Genomic DNA, 12961 nt, shown 5'->3' with positions numbered 1-12961 from the left:
ACAATATGAAGTTTACATGATGAAGTTACTGTATTATTAGTGATAATTAGAAACAGTTCATACAAACTTTGCGGTGTCATAAACTGGAGGAGCAAAAGAGGAGAGTGAGTGCGGAAGAGAAGGGAGGAGTTTACTGTTAAGTTTGAGTGTCTAACTGCTGAACTCATTCATAGTTCAGGTCAGCATCCCCGTTCTTCTGGCGTGTGGTGTTCTGCGGTAAAAGTTCTCAGACTAGTTTTCCTCAGAATCTATTTGATATTGAGAAGATGCTTTGGCATTTGTCTAAAAGTTATTGTACCGAAGGCTCTAAATATTGTCTTTTATATATATTTATTTGTTTTGATTGTTTTCAGGTTTTCCTGTGGCAGTTTTCCAAGAAGAGCTTGCTTGTTAGGCAGTAGAAACATCCATCTCTGAAGAGTCCCAGAAGTGTTCACCCTTACATCTTTTAAGGAGCAACAAACAAGATGCAGGCGCTGGACGACAGCACGGTAAACAAAAAGCCATTCACATGTTACACCAGAACTTAGTGGTATCCTTTTAACAACTATTTTGCAATAACATTCAAGCTCTAATGTTTATACGACATTAGTTACATTGTAATGGATGCGTGAGCTTATCAAATTGGGTAACAGAACTCCTGGTTCCAGTGCTGTGGTATTTTTCCACTCAGGAGCTCCAGATGAGAGTTGAGCACTTCAGGACATGACTAAGGATAGAAAAAATAAGGCAGGATTCTTAGGGGGCAAGTTGGGACTTGTGTGTCCTTAAGTTTACTGCATTCAGCTCAATTCAATTCAAAAGTGGGATGACGCCGTAGAAAATGTGTAGCAAAAACAGAGCCCTTACATGATATTCTGAAAGTTTTAGAATATTGAGTAAAACTGGTGTTATTGCAGTGTGTCATAATATTTGCACCAAAAACTAGAATGAAAATGTGCTGCATGATGTAGGGGCTTTTATTGAAGACCGAAACACTGTAATTATCTCAGCTGATAGCCATTCAGACGTATTGATTTGCAGTCAATAGAGGTGACACTTGGACCCAGTTTGATGCAATCACAAAGCACGTCCAACTCAAGATAGACTTTAACACCAGTTTACTTTGATTTGAGCCTTCTGAGTTGAAAAGTCTTGCTATCTTTTACTGAATAGAAAGTCTTTTAAAAAGTGCATCGTTTATACATCTCTTGACTCAACAAATATTTATTTAACTAAGGATGGAAAACCTGTGGGTCTAAAACTGCATTTAGATGTTTTTGAAACTATTTAGAAGAAGAAGAAGAAAAAAGGAAGAGAACTAAAATTTAAGATTTGATTGCAGAAGAGCAATTGGTGCTTAACTTTATAGCGGTGAATTGCATAATAGCCACTTGATTCAAATCTTAGTTTTCAATGTGCTTATTGTGCAGGATTATGACAGAATATTAGATAGATAGATAGATAGATAGATAGATAGATAGATAGATAGATAGATAGATAGATAGATAGATAGATAGATAGATAGATAGATAGATAGATAGATAGATAGATAGATAGATAGATAGATAGATAGATAGATAGATAGATAGATAGATAGATAGATAGATAGATAGATAGATAGATAGATAGAAAGAAACTTTATTCGGGGTATTAGGGCTGCGCTTAGAAAATAATATTACAAGAATAACAAAGTCATACTATTATGACTTTATTCTCGTAATACTATGACTTTGTTATTGCATTATTATGACTTTATTGTTGTAATTATATATTTTTTCTTAGTATGGCTCTAATACTTTGTTGTACAGAATATCACCTCTTTGTAATTTGTTGCTTTTTTTTAAGTAACAGATGTAAGCTGTTCCTAATGGTGGAGGGTCATTGCTGTTTTAATTATGTAACTTATTTTAAGAGCTTTAAACCTTAGGAATAGGACATCTGTGGAGTTTGAAGTTTTTCTACCACATACATGCAAGATGTTTCCGGCAATGTCCAGCAGAATGAGACAAGATTTGTATAAACATGTTTTTGAAAGCAACAAATAAAAGCGTTGTATTCTTTATAACAAACTACACCTTTTCAAACATTTATTGTAGTTGGTCTTTTGTAAGCAGTTGCTCCATTTGTGGATGTTGCTTAAAACATTTGCCTCATCTGTGATGGGGAAGCTAATTGCAAGATGACATGAATGTGGAAGTTAAACGTTGTAAAGAAAATCAGGACCAGGGTAATCGCTTGTGGCTTTTAATGAGTCAATTATTTTCCAGTGAGTGTAAGAAAAGTAAAAAAATAAAATAAAATAGGACAGTGGGGCTTTACAGAGGATGTCCAGTTTTAATATATCCACACAAGAACTAACACAGATCACATAATCATCTCAACTTTTAGTAATATATTACTCTGTAGTCTTATTCAAATTCTGATCATTTTTACTGTAAATCTGAGATGTTGTGCAGCATCTTCATGACAGCCTTCATGAAATGCACAAAAACAGACTGGTGTACTCTGACATGCTGGTGGTTGTATGTCTGTGCCACCACCAGCTCTGAAACATGTTGCTACAGCCCCTCATGCAGCCATGGAATGATCATATGACGCCGCTGCTTCTTGCACACATGGCCACTCCCTGTTTTGAGTTGCATGTTTTTCATACCCTGATCATTTTTTCCTGAGTTATTATAAGTCTAACATTGTCTAGATCATCAGAAATACTGTATCTTGCACGTAATAACATTAACACTTGTTAATCCACATGCATTCGCTCTGTTCTGCATCGTAATGGAATAAAATGCATGTTATTTTTGCTGTTTTTGATTCCTTCACTTCTTTGCTGTTATTCTGTCTTGGATCTCTGTGCTGCATTTTCAGACAAAAATGCTGTTTCCTCTTGAAAATATGTGCAACCCAAACCTGCGAGCAAAGCAGAGCTAAACCATGAAAGCCACTGCCACAAGTTTTCACATCACTTTAATGCCAGTGTTTGAAATTTAGGATGTGAGATTTTCTGCTAAAACTAAAAGCGTCACCTACTGATGTTTTTTTTAATGTTATCATTGATTTGCCATTTGTCATTAAAAAAAATTCAGGACTTCCTGTTTTTTTGCTGGCTCACAGTGACTCGGCTGGAGCTTTACGTTAAGAGGCATCTGATGCAAGCAGCTGCAAACATACTGCTTCTCTCTACTGTTAAAAAAAAGATAAATGGCTGTTTTATTTCTGGAGACTTTCTGAGTTTTTTTTTTTAAACAGTTTGTCCTGAATAACATGAGGAGGGAACTATAATAATGTTTGAAGGCTGACTTATGTAATCTGTGCAGAAAGAGATATGATGAAAGACAGGACAGACCTTTTTGTGCTCATTTTGGTCGGCTTGTTTCTGAAAAGGTTCTTGATGTGAGCATGGGAACCAATTAAACAAAACAATGTACACAATGAGTTAGCCTTTTTTCAAGTTGTCAGCAGCAGTGGAAATAGACAGGGGAAAAAAAGCATTTCTGTCTGATAATGAGGCTGTTTGGATGGCAAACCTTTTCTATTAGACTCGACCCACTGCCCATGACGTACTCAGTGATTTAGTAATTTGAAAGACATTTGGTTATGCAGTCAGTTTTTAAGTCAAATTGTAACTTTTTAGAGTGCTGCCTCCACAAAGCATGTTTAAAACCGCAACCTCATAAACACATGGATTCATTTCTGCTTCTTTACATTCTACAATTTTCACTTTTGGCAACGTTGTAGAGAACTGTGAGAAAGAATTAGCCACGTACACATTTGTTCTGTTTTACACTTGCATTTTGATTTTATCAATCAAATTCTCAGACTAACCAGGAAATATAAAGTTTTCAAGTAATCGTTTTGTTTATCAGGAGAACAAAATCTATTCAAACCAACCTGGTCATATTTAAAAATGTGATTATGGTCAGATTACTGATAGATCTGTAGAATCGAGAAATAACTTAAAGGGAACTTGTCAGACAGGATGAAGTATAGGCTTAAATATCTCAAAAAGCAACACATCCTGCTGCAATCTAAAGAAATTCGGCCACAGATACAAACCAATCTATCTCATTTACTCACATCTATCAGTCCAGAAAGGCTTACAAAGCCATTTCTAAGGCTTTGGAACTCCACTGAATCACGGTGAGTGCCATTATCCACAAATGGAGAAGACATAAAAAAGTGGTGAACGTTTCCGACTGACCAAAATTACTCCAAGGGTACAGTGGTTACTCATCCTAGAGACATCAGAAGAACATCTTAAATGTTCTTTGAACTGATGAGACAGTTGAACATGGTGTTGGTGCTGTGATGGTCTGGAAATGCTTTGCTTTTTCAGGGCCTGGACAGCTTGCTGTAAATGATAGAAAGATGAATTTTGCTCTCTTCTGGAAAATCCCAAAGGAGAAGATCTTTCAAGATCTTGAGGTTGTGGGCTTAACATCAGGATCACTTTGGTTATACCTTTGGGAAATGAAGGTATATAAATAAAAAAACAAAGTTGAAGGTTTTGGAGTCTGCCATTTAAGCCCCAGATTAAAGGCTTTAATATAACAGATATTCCTGTGACATTCACAGCAATAAGCAGGGAGTTAATCCTCGAAAAACCTCCAGTTTGGCAGAAGTAAAACAACTGTGTTGGTGTGTTAGATTGGTCTGGATGGGTGTTTTGTTTTTGCTCTGGTTATGCTTGTCCACCATTAAAGTTTGTTTGAAGCTCTAACACATCCGGGTGTGACCAAGAAGAGAGAAAAAAGGCTGTAAGAGGGCAAATACTTTGTCACAGCACAGTAACCAATTTTTGTCAGGTGAATTAGCCAGTTATTAAAAGCTGAGCCCACTTTAATTCTTAAACCAGTAGGAGAAAATGTTCACCAAAGGATTTATGCTCTGTTTAGCTCCTTTTCTGAGAAATACCTCCGACCCACAAATCACAGGACACGTGCAGTGCGCTAAAACCTGCTTTCAGAACTCGGCCTGCAGCTGCTAATGCGCTGATCTGAAAACAAGAGGGAGAGCATTTACAGAAAAGCCTCATTGTGTGTAATTACCAGTGTTCGTGTAAACAACCAGAGCTTTGTTTCTAGCCTGGAATTGGACACATCCAGCATTCAAACCCAGGGAGCCATTTGTACACGAACTCCATCTGCTTTCATCTGCGTTGGCCTGTCATAACGCTCTGCCTTTTTTCTGTCCCAGCAGCCCAAGAAGAACTTGAACCCCTACCTTCTCTTCTGTGTCTCAACAGCAGCGATTGGCTCACTGCAGTTTGGATACAACACAGGAGTCATCAATGCACCTGAGACGGTGTGTGTCGAGTTATGCACTCATATTTGTAGTCTCTATTTGGTGTCATCCATGCTAGCTGGGTCACTTCGACCTAAGTAAGAACTGTGATACCAAACATGGGCCTCATTTATTTATCAAACGTGCCTATTTTAGCAATGCTGAGGTCTACTCCTGCCCCCATGTGGACATAGTTAAAATTTCACTTTGCTTTAAAATGAAAATTTTTTCCTTTTTATTTTTCTCCAGAAATTACGAGACTTTTTCCACAATGTGTCCAATGAGCGCTACGGACAGCCTTTTACCCTGGGAGCCAACACCATGGTGTGGAGCTTAGCTGTGGCCATCTTCAGTGTGGGTGGCATGATCGGGTCGCTCTCTGTTGGAGTCATTGTCAACAAATTCGGCAGGTGGGCAGATGCGAATATTTGCATCGTTTTCTATTCAGAGCAAAAATGTTTTTGTAGTTGCATCTCAATAAATTAGAATATTATTGAAAAGTTAATTTATTTTATAGACTTTTTAGACACAAAATGATTAGATATCATTACTTATTTTATTTTAGATGATAATGACACAGATTATAAAAACCCAGTTTCGTTTGATCAGAAATTAGGAATGTCACTTACATAAAAACAATAAAATATGGTCTTTAATACAACTGCTGACTTGAGAGATGTCCAGCAGACATCCTTCACATAGAACGTAATCCATAAAAGATCATTGCTCCAAAAACCCGCTGACAGTGTGGTATCCAAGAATATCACTAGAAAATTTAGTAAGGAAACAAAATGGTAGAAAAAGTTACAGAGGAAACAGGAATTCACATGGCTAGGAGACAAATGACTGGTCTGTTGTTCAGACTTCTGAAAAAAGTATTTTTTTCAGAAGAAATAAACTTTGAATTTAAATAGGAAATTCAGGCATGTTTAATTGCCTTTCAGGCAATTAAACATGCCTTTCAGATGTTTGGAGGAACATCTGAAAGGCACAAATACTAAGTACTGAGCCCATACACTGTGGAGTATATAAACACTAATCTTTGTGTTGGTCTTTATGGTATTTGAATCTGTGTTTTCATTGGCTGTAAGTCATTATAATCTAAATGAACAGAATCAAACACTTGAAAATATCTCTCCGTTTGTGTAATAAATCAACAGTATGTGTATGAATGGGGTTTGCTTTCTTCAAGTTGAGTAACTGAAATAAATAAACTTTTTGGTAACTTTATAATTTATTGCAATGCACAAGATATCCAGTAGCATTCATAAATTCCTATCCAGACGTGTTTGTCTCTGTTTCTTTGTCCAATAACCAGGCGAAAATCGATGCTGTTTTCGAACAGCCTGGCTCTGTTGGGCGGTAGTCTGATGGGACTGTCATCTTTGAGTCGCTCCTTTGAGATGATCATCATTGGTCGATTGGTCATAGGTGTTTTCTGCGGTCTCTGCACTGGTCTGACCCCGATGTACCTGGGCGAAATCTCTCCAACTGCCCTGCGAGGAGCCTTTGGCACCCTGCACCAGCTGGGTGTCGTTGTTGGAATCCTGGTGGCGCAGGTATGCTTGTTTTCTTACTTTAGTCTTTTTTTTAGCTTTTGATCTTTGTTGCATACTTTTGTAACTTATTAGGAAGACAATGGATTGAAAAAGTATTTATACCCTTTGAACTATTTCATTTTTTTCATGTTGCAACCATAAACTATGTATTTTAATGGTATTTCATGTGGCAGACTAACTAAAAGTGGTTAAAAATACATTAAACTAACAAGTATAAATAAATAAATAACTTGAATTAATTTTAGTCCGATTTATGTGCTTCATTTCTTCCTCGTTGTGTTTCAGATCTTTGGTCTGGAGGCTGCTTTGGGATCAGACCGTCTGTGGCCTCTGCTGCTCGCTCTTACCATCCTGCCGGCCGTGATGCAGAGCGCCATGCTCCCTTTCTGCCCTGAAAGTCCTCGCTACCTCCTCATCGTCCTCAACGAGGAGGATGAGGCCAGGAAAGGTCTGTTTTTTCCTCTTCTCATGCAGCGTTGTCTTTGACATTTTTGAAACGATACCTGCATCCTCCTTTCACTCTGTGTCTACATCCACTGATTTCATCCGCTTCTTGCCGCAGCCCTTGAGCGTCTGCGCGGCACTGATGATGTGAATGACGACATTCAGGAGATGAAGGAGGAGGGCATGAAGATGGCTATGGAGAAGAAAGTGTCTATACCCGAACTCTTCCGCTCACCAAATTACCGCCAGCCGATCATCATCGCCATCATCCTGCAGCTCTCCCAGCAGCTGTCTGGCATCAACGCTGTGAGTATACATCACATGTGGCTCAGCATAGATCTTTAAACTCGAGCGGGAACGCTCACTCGGCTTGATTTGAACTTTTTTTTGGCAATCACATAGCGAGAGATTCTGGGACTGTGTGAGTGGAGTCCCGTAAAGTGTTTTATTAAAGATTTGGACAACAGGGTTACGCAACAAGGCCGTCTAGATTCATCATTAGCTGTCATGTCTGTCATGACAATGCCTGCGCAGCCAGCGATCCCAACATTGATCGGACTCCACCAAACACATTAACTTTATTGACCTTGCGTCAATAAAGAATAAGGTTAAAGTTCATGGTTAAGAATAAGCAGCTTATTCTCTTAACCATATCTTTATGAAAGCACTGCTAAAGCTGCACACATCCATATTTTCCTACAAACAATGAATCAGACAAAAATATCTGGCCTTAAATCAGGAGTATTAACACCTCTAAGTCCCTTGTAGCATTACAAAACATTTCTAATCTTCACTTTTACTTCTAATGAAGCTTGTTTTTAGCTGCAAGCAACAGGAAACTTAGATCCCTGGTGGGACTCCCTGCAGGACATAATGGACTGTTTAGCCTCTGAAAAAACAGTCATTCCCTCAGGAGCACGAAAGCCCCAAAAAACACGACGACTTACTGTGTTGCTTGAAGCTTAGTGAACACTTAAATTGTACTTCTGCATAATTAATAAATCAGAATTGTACACTGCTCCTCAGCCTCTAAGTAAGGGTAAAACGTAACACAAACTCAAGAGATACACCTGATATTTTATTGTAAAAACTGTATAAATTGATTTTAAATCCCTTTAAAAAAAGAACTGAAACTTTTTATTCAACTTTTCTGTATAGAAGTTGATCACAGTTTTCTGGAACTTCTTAGTAGTAATATTCAGTTTTTCTGAAGGATAAACATGACATGATACAGAAACCAATTTATCTGACCCGCTCTTCCAAATGGGGAAGACAAGAGAACATATTAAATCAGTGAGACAGATGTGTGTGTTGATCTTCATAAATATGTCCGTAGTGACAGAGCAAAATAAAAAAGTTAAAGTAAGTTGAACTGTGACAAGCAAGGTTGGAGGAGAATCTACGTACATTTATGCTAAGAACTTAAAGTCTCCAAAGCTCAGTGATAAAGAACTGCAGCAAAGTGTGTTATTTATATAGATGTATAGTTACCAAGTCTCTATAGATAGATGAAAAAAACATCTTCTGTCCACTGTTAACCTTTTAATGCCAGAGTTTATTTAGCTCTATAAAAATAAATTATAAGCAGAAACCTGTTAATTTGAATATAGACTTTGAAATAGATAAGTGCAGGTATGTGTTCAATATGGATGAACACCCATCAATTGTCTATATATAAAGATAATTTTACATTTAACATTTTTTGAATATCATTACCACTGATACATCAGTGTTACTGTACATCCTCATGAACAACAGGGGAAGACTCCCTTAAATGACCATGTTTTATTAACTTAAATAACGCCTCCTCAACAATGACAACCGTTATCTTTTCCAGGTTTTCTACTACTCGACAGGCATATTTAAAAGTGCTGGTGTCTCTCAGCCCATCTTTGCCACCATCGGAGCCGGCGTCGTCAATACTGTCTTCACCATCGTCTCTGTAAGTGTCCGTATTGTCCTTATTCAGATCTTGTTTCCTGTTTGCTGGCCACTGATCGACCAGTCTTGCTCTCTGCGCTTCAGCTGTTCCTCGTTGAGAGGGCTGGAAGAAGGACACTGCACCTGATTGGATTGGCAGGAATGGCGGTCTCTGCCCTCCTCATGACCATCTTCCTGTCCTTAGTGGTGAGCCAGACACACAATGAGTTAATTATCATTAGGTTTCATGTTATGCATTTTATCTAAGGTGTTGTCCTTGCTATGCAGAACAGCAACCAGGTTATGAGTTACCTGGCTATCGTGGCTGTGTTCACCTTCGTCGCCAGCTTCGAGATGGGTCCGGGTCCCATCCCTTGGTTCATCGTTGCTGAGCTCTTCTCTCAGGGGCCTCGACCTGCAGCCATGGCCGTTTCTGGTTGTTCCAACTGGACCGCCAACTTCTTGGTGGGGCTGGGATTTCCTAAACTGGAGGTATTTAGCAGTAGATTATCACTTATACAGTGCCTTCTGACCATATTTATTCCCTTGAATGTTTTTCCACATTTTGTCAGGTTACAGCCACAAACCTCCACGTATTTCATTGTTATTTCTTAAGACTGTCATGAAGTGCGGGTGTTGAGGGCGGGTGAGGCAGAGGCAGCGGACCCAGGTTAGATGAATGATGAATTTAATGAAGAAAACTTAGTCCAAAACAACGAGCAGCAGGCACATGGAAACACTGACGACACAGAAGCTAACATTGACGAAAAATTGACGAGGACCCGACGAGGAACAAGGAACACAGGTGGAGTTAAATACACGGGAGGGTAATCACAGAACGAGACACACCTGGGAACAATCAAGGGGAGGACAGGACAACGAAGAGACTCAAGGACACAAAACACTCTAAATGAACACAGAAAACACAGATCCTGACAAAGACGGACCAAGACAAAGTAACATGTATAGATTAGTGGAAGGAAAGTAATTCAAAATGTAATTTTCAAAATGTTCATAAACGAAAACCTAAAAAGTGTGTTGCACCCAGACCTCTTTTCTCCAATACGTCTAATGCCTTCAGAAGTAGTTACACACTGCCTGTATCCATGGCGACTGTGTACATAGTAATTCAACCTGGCATGAAGAAAGCTATGAAATAAAACCATAAAAAGTCTCAGGAATTATGTGAAGGAAAGCGCTTCAGTCAGATGAGACCAAGACTGAACCTTCTGGCTCACTCGCAAAGTGCTATTGTTGAGATAAACTTACTGTGCTCATGAACCTGGACACGCCATCCTCATTGTGACACACGGTAGTGACAGCGGCATGCTGTGGGGATGCTTCCCATAAAGGAGCTGTTCAGACTTATGGGAACAGGGATGGAGTCGATCACAGGGGGAATAATGGATACAAACTTGCTAGAGGCAGCAAAACATGCGAGACTTGGGCGGGGCTTCATCATCCAGCAGGACAAAGAACCAAACAGAAAATCCAAGAAAAATGCATTGACGGCAACATAAAAATATGTGTAGCATAACAGATATCCTTCCTTCTTTCAGGAACTGTGCGGCCCATATGTCTTCCTCATCTTTATGGTCCTCCTGATCCTCTTCTTCATCTTCACCTACCTGCGAGTCCCTGAAACCAAAGGACGGACCTTCGATGAAATCGAGCAGGGATTCGCCGCCAAACCCGCTCCCTCGTCGGTGTCTGACGCCATGGTCCTCAGGCCAGACTCGGCGCCCCTGTCCACCACATAATAACTTCCCATGGTGGATCTACCTTCAGAGAATCAGTAATAAAATTGGCTGGTATGGAGGGAAAATAAACTGCAGCTTCTTCCTGTAAGAGTCAAAATGTTACTATACTCCTTTTAAATTATTTTGTACAATATTTCCCCCATGAAGAATAGTATTATAGTTATTATAATTAATAAAAAATATAAGTTTGGTCAGGGTTAATCCTGACCAAACTTGACTGCTGCACCAGTGCTTAGTGTTTAGGGACATCTTCAGCCCTGGCTCGTCTCATTGTGCCACATAAGAGGATCAATGTATGTTTGAATTTTCAGCTGCCCACAGTGTTCAAAGGTTGCAGGCATTACTGGGTTTATGTATTGAGGTCAAGCCTGAAAAGCTGGTATTGGATGAAGTCAGTTTGGTCCCTAAATGAATTAAAGAATTAAAAAAGTTCCTTTATAAAACACTTTGCTTTGTTGCCACGGGAGGACAAGGTTGAGTAAAAGCAGAGAAAGCACTGCAAGAAGACCCCCTACGAGCATGAAAAATGTAATTTTTATACACTGAAGACATATTTTTAAGCACATAAAGGGCATTTCTCCTTGCTGTCGCTGATACCTCATGACAGCATTTTTCTGTTTATGGGGTTTTAAATTTTGCATTTGGCTGTGTTTGTGCTGCTAAGGAAACAGGGCAAGAACAGGTTTGTAGGGGACTTACAGTAAATATAATATTTTTGTAAAAACAGAAAATGCGCCCTGATTTTAAAAATAAAACACTGTGTTAAAAGTGTTTTCTTCCCTAAAGCACAAGCGCAAGCTTTATGGCTCCGGTTTAAGGATTTTACTGCAGAAAACGATGTTGATGACAAGAAAAAAATAATCCTGCCATAACCTAGTTCTTTACATCATGCATATGCGGTTAAATTAAAGAAACTCAGGTTGTTCATTTCTTTTTTGTAAATATTTAAAGTTTTATTGTACTTGAAATTATGTCAGCAAAAACTACTGGATCATATTTCATTTTATCATCTATAAAACAGTATTTTGCCCATTTGAAATAACGTGTTCTCATTAGTCCTGTTTACTTACAACTTAATGTACAACACATCCTGTAAGTCACCAGCCTTGTGAAATTGTGATGTTGACTGGAGACACTAAATGGACTGCATTTATTTCAGTGTTTAACGCACAAAATGTGTCATTAAATATGTAAACTTGTTACTGATAACATGAGATCACGTGTGAATATTCTGTAGAGTCAAGTTGCTGCATCAAGATCAGCTGGTTTAGGCTTTGCTCGAAACCAGATTGATTCTCGTACTGTTGCATTTTTCTTCTGGGTTTGCATAGACTGGATGAAGAAGTGCTTTTCTTATTCCAGCTTTTCAGTTTGCATTCAGCAGTCAAACGCCTTTCTCAAAAGTAATATTTATTCTAAAATTTGTCTTTTTCTGGTTTGCGAAATTTGTTTTATTCACTTTTAGTCTCATGTTTTGCTGTTAGTTTCATGTTTTTTTGCTCTTTGCACAATTGTTAAAGACAACGCAATAATGCTGCTTTGCCATTCACATGTACAATTTGTATATTTTGCTGTTCTAATAGAATATTTGTGTAAATAAAGCCAGTCGAACTACATAATGACAGAGTCACATTCAGATGAGAGCTGACCTTTGTTATAAGTTATAATTTAAGCTTGCCATGTGTAACGTGTGACTTTAACTGATGAGGATGTTCGTGTGTGTGTTTTCTGTGCTGCAGTATTTAGCTGTCATGAATGTTTAATGTAACTGCTGCTCTGTAAAACTTTATTAGGTCTGTCTAGTATTTGCGACTCCATGCTGTGGCTGTCTCTATTTCCCTTTCCTGCTGTCGTAAAAGCTCATTTATAGGAGTGTGTTTCCCTAATTTTAAAAATTGAAACTGAGTGTATACATCTCACTGACACTGAGATGTATGCACTGCGTTTCAGTGAGTGTAACTGCAACAATAAATCAATTGTACTAAATGAAAGAAAATAAAATATGAAAAAACA

The 12961-nt window shown here is 38.5% G+C and overlaps 1 protein-coding gene across 1 annotated transcript; it reads left to right on the top strand.

Annotated features, from left to right (window-relative positions):
• LOC116716908 (solute carrier family 2, facilitated glucose transporter member 3) lies at window positions 1–12961 on the top strand. Its single transcript, XM_075074323.1, is given in 11 exon segments — window positions 1–216; window positions 354–491; window positions 5179–5286; window positions 5515–5675; window positions 6584–6824; window positions 7110–7272; window positions 7387–7574; window positions 9106–9210; window positions 9294–9395; window positions 9477–9680; window positions 10748–12961. Coding segments are annotated over 10 exon segments (1536 nt in total). The 5' UTR covers window positions 1–216; window positions 354–467; the 3' UTR covers window positions 10988–12961.

This window comes from Xiphophorus hellerii, chromosome 3, assembly GCF_003331165.1.
Source record: "Xiphophorus hellerii strain 12219 chromosome 3, Xiphophorus_hellerii-4.1, whole genome shotgun sequence".
Lineage (NCBI taxonomy): Eukaryota > Metazoa > Chordata > Actinopteri > Cyprinodontiformes > Poeciliidae > Xiphophorus > Xiphophorus hellerii.
Note: the sequence above shows the minus strand (reverse complement) of the source record. Positions and strands in the feature narration are given on the sequence as shown.